This window comes from Paroedura picta, chromosome 8, assembly GCF_049243985.1.
Source record: "Paroedura picta isolate Pp20150507F chromosome 8, Ppicta_v3.0, whole genome shotgun sequence".
NCBI lineage: Eukaryota > Metazoa > Chordata > Lepidosauria > Squamata > Gekkonidae > Paroedura > Paroedura picta.
The window spans coordinates 53133797-53155241 of NC_135376.1; the positions used below are offsets into that span (position 1 = coordinate 53133797).

Below are 21445 nucleotides of genomic sequence, written 5' to 3' on the forward strand. Positions count from 1 at the left end.
GGCGTCACCCCAAGGGTCAGACATGACCCAGTGCTTGCACAGGTCCTATGTGTAGTTATGTAGTGTGTGTGCCATTGTATGAGCATCAGTGTGGTATGTGGAGTTATGATTACAGCATCAGTCAATGCCATAGCAGCCCTTTTCCCCAGAGAACTGATATCTGTAGGCTGGAGATAAACTGGAATTTCAGGAGATCCCCATAAAGAATTCTTCCTTCAATTCTTCTTTATTATTCTTAAAGGTTTGCCAGTTCTCATGATGTAATTCTATAAATCTGTAATCATCTATATTTATTATTATATGTGTGAGCAAAAAAAAAAGGAAGAATGGTGCTACTCCTATATGTGACAATATAAATTGTGGCATGCTAACACTATCCAACACAAATTGTCTCATACATATGTTGCACTGTGGATCATTCATATTGTTCTCCACTCCCCATTACCCAAAAGGAGGACAGGAAGTTTTCTCTAATGGAAGACTGATTGACAAACTATTAAGGAAGAAATGCAAGGCCTGACTCACTGTGGTTCATCCTATCTCTATTGGTGTTCTCCTAGGTCATTGTTTTTAAGAGGCCTTCCTTAGGCCCTGTTACAATAATGCAATCTCTAATGATGTCAGCCTCCAGATGAGACCTGGGTATTCCCTGGAATCGTAGCTTATTTCCTGGCAACAAAGATCAGTTTCCCCAGAGAACGCGGCCGCTTAAAAGGTGAACTCTGTAGCATTCAACTCCATTGAAGCCCCTCCCCAAACACTGCCCTTTGCAGGCTCCATCCCTAAAGGCTCCAGATTTGTCAGAACCCAGAGCTGGCAACCCTAGAAAACTCCTTTTTAAAAGGAGTTCAATTCTGACCTTAAAAATTCCAGCGAAAGAATGTAAAAAGATGCAAAATAAAAATTAACGTAAGTTCTTGAGCTCACATGACCACTACCAATACTTGTTAACAGCCTGAACTTTGCAGTTTTACTCAGCTATACATTCCACCGAGTTTAGGATTGCAGTCTAAAGTTAATTCCAAACTGCTTTGTCCAGTCAGATGATGGCCCATGCTAATGGCTGCTAGTCCAAATGTAGCATCAGCAGATGTTTGGCCTGGTGTGGTGGCTGCAGCAACCATCTCACAAAACTGGTGGCAATAAACTGCAAATCCATGAAAGGGTACCTCTTCCAATCAATACCTCCTGCTTCACTTGGGATTCTGTTATGCAGGAATATTTAGAAATGGCCTTGTAATCACTTCACACTTTATGGGACAAACCTGGTATTTTTCAAAGCCCCCTTGTGTGAATTTTGAGTGACAACAAAAGTTTTAATGAATAATTGGTGATTTATATTAGGGCTGAACAAAACAAATCAGCTATTGTTAAGTAGCTCATTTGCCAACAGATGGCTATTAAAGTAAGAAAATCATTAATGTAAAGCTTCCAATAAAAGTGGAATATGTATATATTTTCATGAAGTGCTATAGATCTTTTCCACTCTATTGTTTTAAATTTCACTGTTGTCCCAGCTGTTTTCACTTCATTCTTTTCTAGCTCTTCCAGTTGAACTCTGGACTATTGTACAAATCAAAGTACAAACAATACTCTTCTTCTGACTTGAAGCCCAAATCATGTGGTGGCAGATAATGGAAACTGATGACTTCAGATCTGTGCTGTCTTCATTCTTTTCTTGCAAAGGCACCACTGATGGTGCTGACAAAGATGATAGTCTATGTGGTGAACATACGGTTTAAACGCACAACAAAATGGATACACAAAATCTCCTTATCCTTTTTACTTCTCTTCCTAATACTCAGTGATCGTTTCCGCTCTAGTTTGTCTATATCCTTCTTCAATTGTGGTGCCCCAAGCTGAACTCAGTATTCTAAGTGTGGTCTAACCAGAGCAGAGTACAGGGGTAGCATCACCTCATGCGATCTGGACATGATACTTCTTTTGATACAGCCAACAGTCCCACTTGACTTTTTAGCTACTGCTGACTCATGTTCAGTGTACAGTCTACTAAGATCCCTAGATCTTTTTCACACATACTACTGCCAAGACTTGGCCTGGCTCATCTAGGGCATAGAAGGCCCTTGGGCCAACCCTATAGGTCAAGAGACAGTGACTTACAGGGTAATGCAGTGAACTTCATAGTGGACCCTCTAGCCATAGTCTGATAGTCTGGGCCATGCATGAAATAAATAAGACTGTTTCAAGGAGACCTGTCATTAGCCTAGCCATAAATGGGAATTGATTTAGGAATAATATGTAGCACTTCTGTAACACTCATGCTTTTAGAAAATTCAAAGCACTTTGCCTTGCTTTATCGTATTAATCCAAATAACAACCTTGTAGAATAAGTCAGCCTTATTATCCCCAGGGGAGGAACAAGATAAAAACAGTTGGCTTCTGAGAAGCCTCAGGCTAGCTCATAGCAGAGTTTAGATCTGAACCAGAACTTGCAAGATTACTGCTCCATCCCTCTGTCACTGCATTACACTCTTCAACATTATATGAGATCAATGGGAGTCCAGGAGCTTGTTGGTCCCAGACTGAAAGACAAGGCTAATTCTGACACATTATATCACATCCATTGGTATGAACTGGACTGTGTAGGCTGCAGCACCATGCTGAAAGCATGGCAAAAGAATACTTTAAAAGTTATTTCTAACTCTCAAAACGTTTTTCTTTTTTTTAACAAAGAGATGGTGTAAAAGTGACCTGAAATTCACAGTTATGGTGAGGGGAGAGAGATGAGATTTGAAGATCATTTAAGACAGCTGTCCCCAACCCCCGGTCCAGAGACTGGTACCGGTCTGTAGATCAGTCGGTACCTGGCCGCGGCTTCTCCTCGTCCTCCTCCTCGGCTGCTGCCTCGGGGGCTGCCCTGCTACTCTGCCGCCGGCTCACCTTTGGTGTTCTCCAGCGGCCACCATGGCTGGGGCTCCTCCTTGGTGTGGCAGTGCGCAGCTGCTGCTGGCAGTGCCTCCCAGTGGGCAGCGGAAAGTCAGGGGCGCTGGCAGGAAAGCAAGCGGAGCAGGGGCTCAGGTGGCGGCAACATCCCTCGGCAAAAGACTACCCCCCCCACGGGCCTCAGTAAAATTATCAAGTGTTGACTGGTCCCCAGTGATAAAAAGGTTGGGGACCACTGATTTAAGAGATGGTGCCTTTCCCAGCTACAGCCATAATAATGGCAATAGATGCTAACTTAGCCTTGACCCCAGTTTCTTTTTGAATGGTGAGTTGCACAGCACTCCATACTAATTCAGTTTAATCTGGAACATTTTTATTCCACTCTTGCTTTACCGCTGTCTCTCCCAATAAGCTGAGTGTTAGAGACTGGCCTTAGTCACGTACGGATGAAATGGGATTCAACCATTGGTCTCCTGCATCAGTGCAACATCACACTAGAACTCAAAACTTGTGATGAATCTAGATTCATCACAGCAGGTTGGACTGGTTGGACTCTCTGCTGGGTCAGCTCCTCTGAAGATATGACCTGAGAGAACCTAGTGATCAGGACAGTCAACATAAAAGAGCCTTCAGGTATATTAATAAAAATTATCTTTTTTGCCCCAGGGCCTTAGAAAAATTGCAGAATGAGGAAAGCGCCTTGCCAAGTGAGGAAAGCAAATCAGCACATCAAATGTTAGTGGTGTAGAAATACTCTCACAAAAAAAAAAAGCATGGAGTTTCTAAGTCCCACTTATTAGGAAATAAGGGAAACAGAGCAGAACACAAGAGGGTCCAACAGCCACCAGCCATAACCCACAAAACGAGGTTTAGACCACAAAGATGTCCAGAACAATTAGTCTTAATGTACTTCTTCTCAGGCCAGGGTTTCCCATCATTCACTGGCTGCCAGAGTAAAGGCATCTTGTTATGAATGGCTCCCGGATCTTCATATGTTGCAACCAGCCATTCCCAACAGTTTTGTTTCTCCACGGATAATGGGCAAACAGACCTCTCCATTCAGTGTTGGAAAGGAGGACCAGCAGGACAGGGCTACACACAAAAGAGGATGCCCTGCTTCCCCACTGCTCTCTGAACCACTCCAACCAATCAGTAACTGAGAACCAATTCCAAAGTGACCCAGTGATGCATGGGGAAGGCCTTCCTTGGGGATAAAATTGCAGATGGTGACAGTGAGGGGGGGAAAACTCTTGTACATTTTTTTTCTTCCTTTTAGTGGGGTTATGGAAATTGGGTTAGTTGCATGAACCTAGCCTTGTTGTGATTGGTGTACTGTGTTTTATTGTTCTTGTTACTGTTTTTAGGGGATTGATTTTATGTGACCCACCTCGAACCTCTGGGGGGAGGCAGGATATAAATTAAAGGATAATAATAATAATAATAATAATAATAATAATAATAATAATAATAATAATAATAATAATACATGTAAAATTATCAGAGAGAAAAGGTTTTCAGGAGTAATGTCCCAATTGCAGGATAAGTAGTATTATTCAGAAAGTATTAGATAACGTGGTATTCCTATTTTAACTGCCTCCTAACCTAATAGGAAAGGACTCTAAACATTTTTTTTCACAATAAACCTCACCCTCCAAATTACCAACACTCTATTGTGTAAAATGGGGATATTAATCCTCCCGGTTTTCATATGCAAACCAGAAGCTTGGATGTTTCCCACAGTCACTTTGAATTGGTGGCTGATGTAATGTAAACAGCTACACAAGGCACAGAAGTCCTATTTCCCCACCACACACACACACACACACTCCTGAAAATCCTACTCAGCTGCTCTGGCCTTGAAGTCTGATAAGCAATGAAGGCACTGTTCTTGTTAAATGAAAGCCAGAATTCACAGGGTGCTTAATTAAATTTTGTACCCAATAATTATTCCTGTATTTCAGTAGTACACTTAAGGCATTCAGCCAGTCCTGGATATATCTCAAACATCAGTCATGTAGCTTACCATCACTGGTGGTGTAGCTTACCATCACTTTTAATTTTTCAGATAATACTTGAGGTATATTTGAAGGGCCATTTAGAAAGACATACACACACAAACACACATAAAAGCTTATGGTTGTGATCAACTGACATCCATTACAACCTCTACACGTTTTTGAGGAGAGTCTGGGGTTTCATATGTTCTCGGGGTACACTCAAACTTCCTGCTCACACAAGGCAGGCTGAACAGAGCTACCAGATGAGCAGACAACCCTCTTTGAAGCACGGGCTGGGAGCCAGTGCGAGTTCTGGCTGGTTAGCTAGACCAGCAGCAATAAAAACCACCACACCAGGTAAGAAAATTAGAATCTCACTGAATTAATGATTAGAGAGCTGGGATTTTTCTACCCCACTTTTCACTACCCAAGGAAGTCCCAAAGCAACTTACAAACACCTTTCCCTTCCTTTTACCACAACAGACACCCTGACACCTCCAAGTTATATCTCAAGAGTTATATTTAAATGATTGTTTAAAAAACACCAGATTAGGAAAATAATGGATTAAGAAAAAAAAAGGATGTTCTTGGCAATAGTGAATATATTTAAAAGGTCTCCAAAGGCCTCCAAGCATCTGAAATTTGTTTCCAGTTTACAGAGAATATCAGGAATTCAGACTTTCATATTTTGATGGTAGAAACTTTCAAAGTTTCATTTCAAAATGGATACACATTTGGAATTTAAACAATTACAAGTTGTCCAGTACTGTACAGTCCATACACAGAGGCAGGATAGCCAAGTAATTTGCCATCAGATGCACTGGAGGAGAATAGCATTCCTTCTCCACATCCCTTGAGCTGGTCTGCCTCCTTTCCCATCCAGTCTTACCTTCCATAGGCTTAGGACACTATGAGGATCATGGGCATGATGATGGGGCTGTCTGCTCTTCAGGTCAGGTAGCTCTGCATGGTGCATAGAGGTGCCTCATCAGCATCCCTCAGGCAATGGCCTTGTAGTAGCAGCAAAAGCAATCACTTGTACTGTTCTCAGAGGTCCACTCTGCTCTCCATCGTCACCACTCTGAAGCTCAGCACAAGAAGGATGCAGGACAGAAGGCCCATCTTACGTACAGATATGCATACTAGAGATCAGTGGTCATTCCTGTAACCAGATCTAGGACCCACTTTTAACCCCCTGGCAACAGTGCGGCACATACTAAGCACAGGAAGATGGCAAATCACCTCACTATTGTCAAGGCCAGGACAATGGGCATTAATCTAAAGAAATGGGGTTAGAAAACGCAACCAAAGCACCAGGAGGTGTATTACAATAAGGAATGAGGCCATCTGGAATTGTTCATCAATAAAGGATTCAGAGGTGCTTTGGATTTCCACATAAGGCAGCAAGGTCCTGGAGAGCAAGGGCACCCCTTCTCACCAGGGAGCTGTCCAGGCTGAAAAATATTTGCATGTTATACAGATATTGAACCAGTAAAGGTTGCCCACTGACTTATATAGGGAATGTCAGCACCACTCTTTCTGTAACCAAAGTAGAGGCCTGGTTTTCATCCGCTTGTGCTCTCCTCCTGAGCAAGACTTGAGGTTTCTACATACCAGGTGTGCACTCTTCTGGGCCCCAGCTCCTGGAGAAGACTGTAACAGTGCCTGAGGTAGATGAATCTTCAGAGGGAAGTTTTGACTTGATTATTCCATGGCATCTTGAATGGGAGCCTGTAAGGTCTCCCCATGGAGCTCTTAATGTAAATGGTGCCTGAGACATAGGTCTCAGCACAACAGCAGAACATCTCACCACACCAGGATGATGAGCAGTTATTCTTCTCTCCCTGATTTTGCCTGACCCACAGTGAACAGAGCCTTCCCCCCTGCCATTCCAAATGAGTTACTGTGAGAGGAAGGGAAAAAACCCACATCTCTTCTCTTGGGAAAGCCTTTTAACTTCTCTTTCTCTGTCATGCTGCAGGTTGGTGGTACTCCAGCCTGACTAAAAGAACTGAAGAATAGTGAAGTGGCCATTATGAATCTAACACCATGCCTGGCTTTATTATACATAAGCTGCGTAAAAGAACCCCAAGCTTTTAAGCAGACGGCAGAAAAAGAAGCAGCTATTATATATCAATTACATGCACGAAGTGAAAATGTTTCCACAATAAGCAAAGAAATGCAAACCATTCCATTGCACTAAAAGCCTCTTATAGCTTTGCAGCCATCTGATGAATACCAGTAAGAGGGCTCAGTCACACCCGACATGGAATTTAGTTGGAGGACTGCAGATGTCTCCATGAAATCCTCCAGGAAGCAAAAGTTCCAAGTTATAAGCATGCTTATAGAGAAACAGGTTTCAAATGAGTAGCAAAGTTTTGTGTCCTATCAGCCAGAAAGCCAGCTGTCTTATTCTGAACATGTGAGGTTTTTGGTCTCGGTATTAAAATACTTGCAGAATGATGTCAAAGTCTGCTTGGTGCTTTTAATTTGTTTAGACCCATCAAGTTGGTGGAGGGAAGGTCATCAGAGTCTGTGGCAACAGAAAAGGAAGTTGCCATTGGTGTGGTAGCTACATCCTAACATTCAATTGCCTTTGGCTTTGAAACAATTTAGCCAGCCTGTATGTGACACAATCTAGTGGCTGCCATATGGTAACCACATTTAATATATGCTTCAAAATGTATGCATTAGCATAGGAGACAATTCCATGAGCTCCGCAAGCAAGAGAAGATAAGGTCAGCAAGCTCCCCTATGCACTCCTCTTAAATATTTGCTTGAACAAAGGGGGGAGAGGAGAGAGCAGCATTGAAAGAAGCAGCCCGGCCATTTTACACAGCACACCACAGTGATTCAGAAGTACGAAGAGGTGAGAACCAGAAGAAAGCACTTTACATCAGCTGTGGTACAACCATGCTTTCCTCACCCAAAACAATCTGGTGTGTCTGGACAGGTAAATAAATAAATTCCACTAGCCACTGGTTACTAAAACAGGTCTGTCTGAAATGACAGGGGGAAAATCCATTAGCAACCAGTTACTAAAGCGCAGTGCAGTTTGAAACCCCCCTATATCCTAGTCAAGTTCTATGCTAGAGTTCAAGTTGTATTCTCAAGATTTCACCAGTACAGAATGCATCTAGGCTCAAGTATACCTATAAGAAAAACCCCGCCCCAGACCTTAGGTGACTTAGTACACTGCAAATGTCTGGAGCATCTTAAATTCTTATATTTCAGGATTGAACAAAAGTCCTTCACATAGATTCTAAATGTTTGCTCAGCTCCCTCCCCTGAAAGCCTTTCCCCTCATCTTTTAATAGGCCTTAGGCCAGGAAGGGATTCTGGCCAGATGCTAAGTCTGAACTCCAAGAAGTCCAGTGTCTCATATCTTAAATCCATCTCTGGCTATAAGTTCAAATAGCTCCAGTTCAAAGTACATATTCCTTCCCTGAGTCACACACAGACATCTGAGGATTTTCATCCACTCTAACACATGCTGAAACAGGAAACACAATAGTTGTGTGCTTTTTCTGTAATGTGTAAAAAGGGAACTTGTACACCTCTTCCCCTATTTAGAAAAGTGTGTGCTGCCTCCACGTAAGAAGTTCAGGCTACTTCCAGTGGGAATGATGTGTGAGCTCCCTCTTTGAATACTGGCAGTAGCAAAAGAGGAAACATGATTCATCCACATTTCCTGTTTCAGTTTTTTGTTGTGACATGCAGAAACCCCCTTCTATTGGATTTATAGTCCCTTCCTTTAACAAACAGAAGAATTCACTGCTCCCCATCACAGGTAAAGTTAACTTCTCCTAAAGTGCTGCCTAAAGTCAAGGTGATTATAAACCTTTTCAGAATGCCTCCTAAACTGTTTGCCTGAGGAAACATAGCTAATGGAAAAAATCACTTCGAGAAATCAACAAATGTGACTTCTCTCTTCAGTCAAATAACTTACAAATGATCTCCTGTGTTTCCTTCATGGGAATCTAAGTCTGGTCCCATAATAGGGGAATATTTGTCTTTAGGCTGAGTTGTTTGTAATGGGTAGTGTTATTATGCTGTCGTATATCAAACCATCATCAGATCTGCTTTCAGTGGAATCCTGCCCATGATGGCAGAAGGTCAGTGGGGAAAGAGCTATTTTAGTAGACTCTGACCCTTCATGTTTGGAACATTAGACCAAACACTTGAGAGTTTTCCCATGCTTTCCTTCAGTGACTTCAAATGCAGCCACAAATACAGTTACTCTAGAGGGCCTTCCATAGCTAACATTCCATTAAAGCTACCATAAAAGTTGGAAGCCAGGCTCTCTGGAACTGACAGGGTAGCCTATCCTTAGCTTTTCTTTAACAAGAGCTGAATAAAAGAGAGGTCAATCAGGCCGATTCCACATGGGTGGGAAAGGCTGGGTGCTCATATGGAAGCAAGGCTAATCCCTGCTTCCACATGAAATTGCTGCCAGGCCAACCCCCTCCCAGGCCTGGGAAGCATTAGGCCACTGTTGCCCCACTTTAAACACTCCAGGGGCCATCAGGGCCTAGCCCAGCAGAGGCCTGTGTGAACGGGAAGAGTAGCCCAGCCTTATCCTGGCTCCTCCCCATCCTACAGAGGCCCAGAGGGGACAAAAAATGTTCCATTTGGCTCTGTGGTGCTTCATAGCACTGTGGGGCTGAAAGGGGCATTTTTTTGTGCAGCAAGATGGCATTGCATTTCACTCAATTTCACCTTCCTGCAAACTCCCCCCCCCCTTCCATGCAGTGGAACCTTTCTTCCACAGCTGTGCCCCCTGTGGGGACATATTTCAGCTGCAGACTGGGACTGCTGCCAAAATGTGTCCTATTGCAGGGACACAGAAAGTGGCAGACCAGCTCCACCACTGAAATGTGTTCCCCATGAGGACACAAGAAGCAGCGGAGCACGCTGCTCCACCCCAACACTGGTGCACTGCCACTGGTGCAGAATCGGCCTCAGTCACATCATTTTGTTTTCAAGAGCAGGACATCCCAATCTAATATAGATGAGAAGCAACCCAAATTGGGTTGTCTTGGATTCAAAGCTTTGCAAGAGTATTCCAGGCAGGTTTAGAGCTCTGAAGTTCTCTGCTGCTGGCTGCTCACATGACTGGAGTCTACTGAGGATGCACAACAGTTTCCAAACAAGTAAAAAACAAATCAGTTATAAAAACCACTGGGAATGACAACAAACTTACAAATCTCTTTTGTTGCATCCATTTCCTTTGTACTGCATTTACATCTTCAGCCTCTAGAATGGATCCTACCTCCTGTCTGTTTGAAAAATCTAGCAAAGTAGATCCCTTCTGTTTTTCCGGATTGGATGAAAAAACAAAGATGATTGAGCCCAAAACGTTTCCCATGGAAATTAATGGAAGTGAAAACTTCATAAGAAAAGTGAATGAAGCTTTTTAAACAAAAGCAAGAAAAAATGCATGCACATTTCTGGCATCTGAGCATACCGAGCTATAAAAAAATAGCTACATTACACAAGCCAATGATTCTATACCTTCAGTTCTTAAAGGCCATGGCTGTTTCAATGTCTGTCCACATGAATTTGCTAAGAAAGTTGTGCACAAAGGTACACAACTTAGAATACTTTATAAGAACAACTTATATATTCTACTTTTCTTTTAGAAGTTGTGCAGCCTATTTGCACACACCTCAAATCAAAATATGTATATACTCCATTGTATCCAAGAACACATAGTTCCTGGAATGTGACAGAATTGTGGTTATCAACGTTAAATGGGGGCAGGACTGGTGAATACTCAATTGGTATATTGCTGGTAGCACCAGGAACACTGTTTCAACAATATTATAGCATCAGAGGCTTCTAGGCGATACATTTTCACCATCCGCACACTGATGCATGACATGAGTGCATTTGTTAGATTACTGTCGGGTAATCCATTTCCAAAACAAGAGATGACTCTTGAGTACTGTTCTGCACACATTAGATAATGCACTTTAGAAGTAGATTTTCCCGTTCCACACAGGAAAATCCAGATGCAAAAACACACTGAAAATGCATTGTCCTATGTGTCCAAAATGGGCCTTAGTCACACACTTTCAAAGCAGTGAGTACAACAGTTGTACTGCACAGAAGGACATTCCCATTGCAAGGCATTCACACACAGCTGAGATAAACATTTGTATAATGAACAGGCTTCATTACCAAAAATATGAGCACAGAAATCAAAATGAACAGCTTCAAAGCATCCAGTAAGTACAGCTCAACATAATCATAACATATAAATAATATTAACATTGCTTATAAGATGCTTGGCTATAATATTTATACTTCTACAGCACTTAATGCAAAACCAAAACCAAAAAAGGAACACAACCCAACCTTAACAGGTAGGAACTCAGAAGTTGAGCAGTACAATAAAATAATGTAAAAATGTTGATTATTTATTATACTACACACTTTATAATGAGTTTAATATAAATATTTTATATAGAGTGAATCATCACAGTTCTGACCACTGAGGGTCGAAACGCGTTTGGTCTTATGTGCTGTTAGTTCTGTATAGTTTTTATGAAGTTTCTACATCACTTAGCCAGAAGTCTCTTTTAAAGATCTTACATTTGCGCAGGTTGCAGATATGCCTCAAATTCTCCACACTTCCCCATCATGGGTATGTATAGAGAGAATCCGATCTGCACTTGAATTCGTGATTTCCTTTGGACTGGGAGCTTTGGTCAGGTTCCCATTTCATTTGCCTTACTGTGCTCAGAGTCTCTCTGAATCCCGCCCACTTGCCTTTGGAAAAAAATTGAGTCTAAGGTCACCTTTAAGAGCAACAAATAATTCTGGATATAAGCTTTCATGTGCATGTACACTTATTCGGATACTTTGAAACAGTTTTCCTCAAGCCTTACATACAAGTATAGAGAGGTCTCTACCTATATGTAAGGCTTGAGGGAAACTGTTCTGAAGAAGTGTGCACACACACACACAAAAAGCTTATACCCAGAATTAAACTTTGCTGTTGTTAGAGGTGCCACTGGACTCCAACTTTATTCTGTTCTATTGCTTCAGACCAACATGGCTACCATCTGAATCCCTTTGCCTTCTACCAGCCTTGATCCAGCTGAGCTGCCCACATTCCATTTATCCTCAATAATGTTGTGAGTGATCATGAACAATCCATCAGGTAATTACTGAGAGAAGATCTGTTTGCATGTCACACCATTCTAATGCCATTCCTTAGCCCTGCAGCTTTCCTTAACTGGCCCATCTTGTCTGTGTACCAGAAATCAGAGAAGATCATTCAGCATTCCAAACTGGGTAGGCCTCTGCATGAGCCTCCACTGGAATTAATCACCTTGCTCCCTCCTGAGGTAGGGCTACACCCTTCTTTTGTTTTGTTTCCCAGCATGCTTTCAGTATCCTAGGTGTTCCCCGGGTTCCCCAGCTCATCCTTCTCTCTGTCAGGCATATTTTAGGCCTCGTTTCAGTTAACAAACGGCCACAAACTGAGGGAGAGGTGGCAAAAAGTGTGACATTACTTTTGCAGTGCAGAGGAGAGGAGCTTGGTTTTGATTGTGAGAAAAATCAGCCAAATTAGGACCATTTCCACATGGAGGGGTAAAACTCGAGTGGCTTCCTGCTTGCAAATGTGGGATGGCAAATCTCACGTTTGCAGCCCTCCTACCCCTCCTGTAAAAAGCTGCCAAGACTATCATGTGTTTCCCTCTCCATATGGGCTTATCTCTGGTTACTCTGGTTGCTCACCAATGGGACATGCGATTTAGGGATGTAAATCCAGTTTTGGTGATTCCTGAAATTGCAAGTTAAAAATGGCCAAAACTCAACCCAGCTACTGGACAGCCTCAGGATGCAGGTGATGTAATGTGGAAGGGGCTCTAAAACCCACTATCATTTGAAGGCTGTTCAGGAACAGATTCCTCATGCAGAAATGGTCTAGAAATTACCAATCATTGGGGGGTGGGCTGGCAATAGTCGTGTCCCTTTATCTGAGTTCTCGTGGCTAATTCATCCATTTTCCTGCTTCTCTGAGCTGCTTTGTAGAAGGATTGTGCAGCTCTATCTGCATTTTCATTCCAGAATAAGAAAAAGAAAATCAAAAGTGTTTATTATTACTAGTGGTGCTTTTGCCCTCAATCATCTGTTTTGGATTTTGGTTTTCTTGAAGTCATTTTTCAGGTTTAAAAGACAGATGTAATGTCCAGACGAGTATATTTATCCACTTGTACACCCTTTCACATGTAAACCAGGAGCTGGAAAATGATGTCTGTTGGGAAGGGGCATTGTTTTCCCCAGGAAACAGAGCCAATTTGCTACATTCTGATGCATTTTCCTCCCAGCCTGGTTTGCATAATGGAAGCAGTCAAGCAGAAAACAAAATGTTTAAAGCCATGGAGTACAGCAAGGTAAGAAGGAAGAGATGAGATCTATTCCCCCTGCTACACTTTGAGTAAAATAACAGCACTCATACGTTACATACCACACACAAAAGTGGAGACTGCTGGTTCCTTCCTAGCTTGGCCCTCAGGTTGAAGAAGAAGAAAAAGAAGAGTTGATTCTCATATGCTGCTTTTCTCTACCTGAAGGAGGCTCAAAGCAGCTTATATTCGCCTGCCCTTTCCTCAAAACAGAACACCCCTGTGAGGTGGGTGAGGCTGAGAGAGCCCTGATATCGCTGCTTCGTCAGAACAGCTTTGTCAGTGCTGTGGCGAGCCCAAGGTCACCCAGCTGGCTGCATGTGGGAGAGTGCAGAATCGAACCCGGCATGTCAGATTAGAAGTCCACACTCCTAACCACTGCACCAAACTGGTTCAAGCCTCCACTCAGCCATGATGTTGTCCTTGGACAAGTTAAGAGATGTCAAATTGCATCCTGAGCAATGAAAGTAGGGCTGCTTCCACACAAGAGCTTTTGTGGGTTACAAGAGGTTACTGTGAAGATTCATGATACAAGAAGTGAAACAGGCGCAAATTCCCAGAAATACATACCATATTCCCAGACAAAATCCCTTAGAAACCATAGGCTTGCCCAACCTTGCCAATAATGTCTCTATTTTCAGAGTTACAAAATTTGAATGTTAAGCATACTCTATACAATCCTACCCCCACCCCACCCTGCTATTTCAAGGAACATTTTAAAATTTCCCAGGCTTATCATCTACAAAGTTAATTTTTGCAGAACTTGTTCCAAAATTGTATTGAGACAACATTTGCCATTCTGAGCTCAAATTCATCTTGTAAATTCCAGTTGACTTCTAGTTTTAAGACTTTCACTGGAAACATTGTAAACAGTGTCACACCCAGTCACGTTGCATTGTTGCTGTTATTTCAATAGCGTCCAATATATTCAGGAAATTCAGAAGTGGTTTCAAGGGAGCATTCATCAAGTACGCTTTGGCTTGGATTCTAACCTTTCCACAAAATTGACAGGAAAAACCACCCATATACTCCTGTATTTCCAGCTATACACTCTTGAAAATAACACAACTCTTTTTTTTTATTCTTTCAAATTTACAATAAAGACATCATTCTGTCATGTGTCCTGGAATTCCTAGGATGATACTGAAAGCATCATTCCAATAAGATGTCTGTGCTCACTGACTTAATATATCCCGGGGCTTGCGGGCGTTCCATGAAAGGAATCAGTGAAAACTCCACAACAATAAAGCCATTCACACACAATCTCATTTCTCTAGCAGGAATTCCATATGGTCAAGGAACAAATCTTGTTGTGTGAGTGGGTCAATGGAAAGAAGGAAGGGCCAAGAGAGGAATGATGTAACAGCCACATCCCCATTGTCAAGTCTAGGCATCAAAAAAGAATAATAGAATCATAAAGTTGGAAGGGACCTCCGGGTCATCTAGTCTAATCCCCTGCAAAATGCAGAAACTCACAACTCCCTGCCGACTCACAGTGTCCCCAATTTCATGCCCAAGTGATTCTCCCCTCCCCCCACACACACACCAAAAATCTCTAGAGGAGGTACCAGTGACAGCTGAGCTGCTCAAGGAAAGCTAATTGAAAGTAGTTTGGCCTCTTTCTTCTAAGTGGCAAGAGAAGGTGATTTAGTGGGGTTGAGTAAGCCCTCAAGTGACTGGTTGACTCGTAAACTGAATTGCTACTAAAGAGAACTCATAAGCTATGTGCCAGATAAACATTACTGCATGTAACCATCCTGGACAGAGCTGTTTTCAAGCACAACCTTGAATGGGATGAAGATCTATCAAAATGAAATAGTGGACTGTCAATTCATTTCCCTGTCTTGACCTATTTGTAAAATGGAAAAATTGTGTTAACAGATGAAAACAACAGCAGGAGAGGATGGAGTTTCTACCTTTGTATTAGAACCTTTCCCCTTTTCAATTTATCACTAGAAGGACATATATATCCTTTCCCTGGCTTATAGGTGTCTAACAGGCTAAAACACTACCATACAATAAATCTAATAATTTCTCTGCTCAGCCTTGTGAATAACATCCCATCTTTGCCTAACATGAACTGAGACAGCAGCCGGGTCAATAGACTGCAGGAGGATAGAGGTGGTAGACATCACTCATTAATGCTGTTCCACAGTCCAGAGGTTTTAAAGCAAGTAATGCCAGCAGGGCAGCAAAGTTATTCACAAGCTCTAACTTTCTGAAGTTTGTGGGTTCCTTTATTAGGTGATGAGACAGAACCACAACAGAAAATTTAGAGGATAGTTGGCTAGGCCCAGAAGAGGACATAGTGTGAAAACATCTATTGCAGCTCCATTCTGGAGCAGGGTTGTGGCTTGTCACCAAACCAACACAAACTTCTGTCCTTGGGTTCCAGTGCAGCAAATTAGACTGCACAGTTTCTATCACCAAAACACAGGAAAAGCTCTTTTAAAAAGCTATAAAGAACATTTATCTGAAACTTCCCTTTATAGTAATCTGGGAGAATCTACCCCAGAAGGATTTACATGCACATAAAAGACGTTTCAAATCATAGCCTAGGGTTTGCATCCACAGAAAATTCACATGGGGCCAGTTCAGATGTTTAAAATTCCTCTGTGCAAAGCAGCTCCATTGGGGCAGCTACACAAAGGCAGTAATATTTATTTAGAACATACATACTTATGGGCTCTCTGGTAACATGCACAGGAACAGTTCACCCTCAACCAGCCACTTGAGGTGCCAATCTGGAAGAAGATGCCATGGGAAAGGTGATGAGGCATGTGGCTTGCACCTGGCATCACCTCCCAGACCAGGTCCAAGGTTGGTTCAAAAATTCCTTTGTGATAAAATAGGAGTCCCCTTTGCTGCTCTCAGAAATATATGAGTGGATACTTATTATGTATCAAAGCCACTAATGGCTTCAATTGAACATCTATGCATCTACTGAACATCTTTAGTTTAAACAATTGACAGAATAGAAGTTTTGTGTTCTCCATTCCATCCACATATCATTAATTTTGGGGCATAATACTACCTAACCTGGTCAGATATTCTGTACAGATAATTCCATACTTTCATTCTATAAATTTCATTGTATAAATAGTGATTTAAGACTTTGTCTACTCAGTGAGAATTTGTCTGAATATGAAGCTGGCTGCAAGTTACTCACCTGTTTACAGTCCTGGAACTATAATCCAAACCAAGGGGCTATAATAGGCATTATTTTCCTAGAAAGGAATGTTTGTTGAGTGTCTAGACTTACACTTAGAATGTTTGTGAATTTACTTTAATTTGAAGTCTGCTTTCATCCTGACACAGCAAATGCACACAGAGAGTAGCGTCTAGAGCAAGAAATGTAGAACATGACAAATGGGACTGCACTCAATCCATACTGGATTGGTTCTGGGAATGCATCGTAAGAAATGGGCACTACCTTTCTCTGTTTAGACCAAAAATCTGTCAGAAAGGCAAAAAGAAATGAACAAAAACAAACATTTATCTTGGTAACCCTGGGGTGACACAAATTTTGTTACAGGATTAGAACTGAACAACAAGTCAAAAGTAATGACCACTGAGGAATTATGCAACATTAAGGCAGACAATTAAGAAACTTAAATTATTAAGAGCCTCTTGGGGCGCAGGGTAGTAAGGCAGCAGACATGCTGTATGAAGCTCTGCCCATGAGGCTGGGAGTTCGATCCCAGCAGCCGGCCCGAGGTTGACTCAGCCTTCCATCCTTCCGAGGTCAGTAAAATGAGTACCCAGCTTGATGGGGGGTAAACGGTAATGACTGGGGAAGGCACTGGCAAACCACCCCGTATTGAGTCTGCCAAGAAAACACTGGAGGGCGTCACCCCAAGGGTCAGACAAGACTTGGTGCTTGCACAGGGGATACCTTTACCTTTTTTAAATTATTAAATGTTTTATTTTCCTCGGCTCAGTCATCAACTAAAAGGGAGACCGCAATCAAGAGATCAAAAAAAGATTGCATCTGGGAAGGCCAGCCATAATGGAACTAGAAAAGAATCTTAAACTTAAGGTAGTGTCATTGGATCAAGATAGTTCAGCTACAGTATTCCATATTACTATGTATGGGTGTGAAAGCTAGACAGTGAGGACAACTAATTCAACTGAAATGTGTTGACCATCAAGAAAACAAATAAATGGGACCTAGATAAAATCCTGTCTCCTTAAAATCTCAAATGACTAAACAGAGATTCTTGTACTTTTGTTACATCATGAGAAGATGAGGGCTTCTGGAAAAGACAACAACGCTACAAAACCTGAAGGCAGCAGGAAAAGAGAGAGACCCAACATGAGATGGATTGACTCAATAAAGGAAGCCACGGCCTTCAGTTTGCAAGAGCTGAGCAAGGCCGTTAACGATAGGACATTGTGGAGGTTCACCCTAAGTTGGAAGCAATTGGTCAGTACACAGTACACTTCATTACATATTCCCCACTTACGCAAGAGAGGAGAAGGCCCAAGGGTTAGCACAGGCTGGCTGCCTTTGGAGGGGAGACAAGCACTGGCATTTTTGCAGTGTTTGCTGTCTGAGCCAATAAAGGATGAAATGAAGATCTGCTACTCCAAATTCCCAGAGCAATACTTGAACCCTGAAATGCTTCAAGCCAGACCCAAGAAAAGTCTGTGTGCCTGTGACAGTGGATTACAGTCACAAGGGGGATATCGACAATTTTTCCAAGACACCACCATTCTTTTTGTTGTGTAGGGCAGACAGTCATAGTCAGAACCCAATACATACATGAAAACACAGAGATTATGACGAAAATACAAACAGCAGGATCGATGGCCACAGAAAGAAGCACACGACAACCTGATCCTCATGAATGCAGAATTTTATAACCACCCAACTCCCCTGTCAGGTTCTTCTGTCACTGTTGGCCCCTAGTGTGTTGCATTTCCAGCTGCTTCTGTTGCTGTTCTTTCCTCAAGCCCAGTGACTCATGCATGGGAAGAATACAGTGTTCCATTCATACAGCATCTGTACTGAAAGGGGAAAGTGGTGCTTTCTGATTCAGTCAAGCACCTGGTGATAATGCCATGAGTCTACTTCAAAGAAGAGGGCCAGCATCACTCTTAACACCCTGCAACCAACTCAGATGCCAACTCAGTCCTTATTCTCAGGCAACACTGTTATGGGAGATAATATATTGTGCCATCATCACTAGGTTATCCCCTACTTTAATGAATGTTAAATATCTCCTCTCTCCACAGGCCAGTTTCTATGAAAAAGAATAGATGGCCATTCAAAATCAGCAACATTCAAGACACTCTAGTGCAGACCTGGAAGCTATTATTATTCAGCAAACTTCAAAGGGATACTTCAGCTGAAGCTATCAGGGAGTTTGATTGTATTGTTTAGGGCCATCAGCAGGACAATGGTTTCTTTTCACGTGACAGATGTAAAACTCCATCTTCACAGACCTGCTGCACTAATTTATCTCCAACTATTATTGGCACAAGTGGGTCACTGCTTATCTTATATACATTAGAGCTTTGTCAAAGAATGGTCACCTAGATAGAACCTCCTACATTCTGTAGCCTTTTAATTCCACTATTTACATTCCCCCCTACACACACCCATGCATACATATCCACAGAAGAGGGCACAGCACACTTCATGCATCTAACAAAGCAGAAAAGCTCATGCCATTGTAACCTAATTTATCTTTGAAGAGTACTACAAAGCTTGTTTTGCTGCAACTAACACCTTCTGGAAGTAGGGCAGAGGCAGACTGTTCCTCTTGATCCTATCACATGCCTGGGATGTTTCTAGGCCTTGGCATACATCCTCCAGACTACCTGCAGGACACATCTGAGGCCTCCCCCTTCTATGTAAGACTTCAAGGGAAAGCAAGATTGTCACGAGCAGCACCCCCACTTGCTGGGTGCAACGCCAGCAGCCCTGAGCAAGCAGAAGAGCAGGGAATATACGGAACTCCCATCTCACCTTCGTTCAGCAGACATGTAAACCCAAACAGCACATGACTACATTCTAGAAAATGTTTTGAATGTTTGTAAAGTGAAAGTTATGCATGGAGAGAAGAGGGTCAGTTTTCCCTGCAAACTAGATCGGACAGTCAACTGGTCCAGCAACCTGTAAACAAGCACAGCAGGTAAGCCCATCTATATTACTTAGACATTTCCCCTGCCCTGGCTTATGGGCTGCCTGCTGACTACAATACAGTCCTTATCTCATTCCATCTTCTCCAGGCTTCTGGAAAGGAAAGGTTGGAATCTCACATGGAGGCTGGACTAAAATTGCCAAGTCAGCCCTTCTGGCATGAAATCTGACACATGTGCATTTAAAGGTACCTTTCTGTTTTCACACTAACCCTGGGACAGTGGTTGAAAGATACTTTTGCATGGCCTACAAGACTTTGGTCCAAGGTATAGCAGAAGGCAGAAATTTCCCAAGGTCCTCTCAGTGGATGCCATAAATGCACATAAACATTCAAAGCCGCCCCACTGGCATCATAGGAATGAGAAGGTTGGCAGAATCCTCCCCAATGGTCAAACTAATAATCCTGGCAAAGACTGACTGGCTTGCTAGTAATGGAAAAACCTCACGATCTTCGACACTTCCCGGCTCAAAATGTGCCAGTGCGCAACCCCAGAACTGATTTGAAAAGCAGGGTGAGGTTTCTGAGTAGGCAGGGTAATAACAGCCAGAAGGGCCCAGAGTAGTAGCTTCACCTGTCCTCACACACCTCCCGTAAGGAGCAGCACTCCCAGAGCACATAGCGACAGGTGTCTTCCCTACGGGTCCCGAGTGGCTTACAAATCTTTTCTAAAGGACCCACTCAGAGCCGCGCCCCGCCGCACCCACCCGCCTCCAAGATCCCACCAGACACTCCTCCCCATTCCTCGGCACAGTCCGGCTAAGCACTTGAGCTTGCTTGGATCGCGCGCAAAATAAATCCACCGCTGATCCTGTGGTGGAGCCCGAAGGGCGTCGAGGGCAGCCCCCGGCTTTGGCCAGCTTGCAGTCGGCCGCCGCTCCCTGCCAACCTGCTTCTCGCCTACCTTTCCTCTTCCCTTGCTGGCCCCGAGCGCCTCGGAAGGCTTGGGGGGGAGGGGGGGGCGGCGGACGCGCCGCGGAGAGACCCCCTCGGCAAGCCCTGCCTGTCTCTTGGAGGCAGAAGCCGGCCGGCCGCCCGCTCCTCTCGCCTGCCCACCCCCGGTTTCCCGAGCGAGCAGCACGGAAACCCCCAGCCCCAAACCTCACCCGATCCCTAGATCCCTCCACCTCCTAGTTGCGCGGATTCTCCGGCCACTTTTGGCCCCGCTCCGAGCTTTCAGCCGTTCCCTCCCTCCCCCCCCCCCCCCCAAAGCAGTGGCCGCTCTGGCACCGCCGGCGTCGCCAAGCACCCAGGTGTCCCGCGCGGCGCAGCCCCAAGCCCCCGGAGGCTTCGCATGGCCGGAGCCGGGCTGCCAAGGGTGCGCAGCCTCTCGTGGGAAACGCCAGCCCGCCGAGCCTCCCGCAAGCGGCGCCGCGCCTCCTTTCCCACGCCGTCGGGGAAGCCGAGCGCGCGGCGCTCGCTTACCTTTGTAGCGCTCCATCCTGAGCCGGGGCCGGAGTCCGCGCAGCAGCTGGGCTCTCTCCGGTGCTGCCCCAGCTCCGGCTGGCTCCTTCCCTGGGGCGGCGCTGCACTGGCCTCCTGCGGCAGGCAGCTGTGCCGTGCGGCTCCCTCGGGCCGGCGCCTCGCTCCCACGGCCCCGCCCCCGCGTGAGGTCACGGAGGAGCGGCTGGAGCCCGCTGGGTCGGGGAGAGCCCAGCTGCGAGAGTGGCATGGGCGCCCCAAGCCCCGTGGAGCACACGCAGGGGAAGCCAGCGCCTGCAGAACAAGCTGGGAGGGAATCATCGCATGCCTCTGTGCCAGAGAAGGAGCAGCGGCAGCCCACAGGAAGGAGGCGGGAGGGTTTCTTTCCAAGCTGGAGAGGCTGGGAGCCCGTTGGGGGAGGGAGGCAAGGGAGGACCCAGAGAGAGAAATCGGGCAGGGATCGCCAGGATTCGGCTGCAAGTTGGTACTTGCCTTGGGACAGCTCACTGGAGCCTGGGCTAGAAATAGCTCTAGTCTTGGGTGGAGTGTTTCCCTC

The 21445-nt window shown here is 44.2% G+C and overlaps 1 protein-coding gene across 4 annotated transcripts in view; it reads right to left on the reverse strand.

Moving 5' to 3' along the window:
- Window positions 1-21234, reverse strand: part of AFAP1L2 (actin filament associated protein 1 like 2) — a 98116-nt gene extending 76882 nt beyond the window's left edge. Inside the window, exon 1 of one of the 4 annotated variants that reach the window (XM_077349832.1) lies at window positions 20893-21234. In XM_077349832.1, coding sequence (XP_077205947.1) covers window positions 20893-21139 — 247 coding nt within the window. In that variant the 5' untranslated portion in view covers window positions 21140-21234. The remainder of the gene's footprint in view (window positions 1-20892) is intronic. The other 3 variants (XM_077349831.1, XM_077349833.1, XM_077349834.1) reach the window with 3 other exon arrangements.
- Between the last annotated feature and the right edge of the window lie 211 nt (window positions 21235-21445).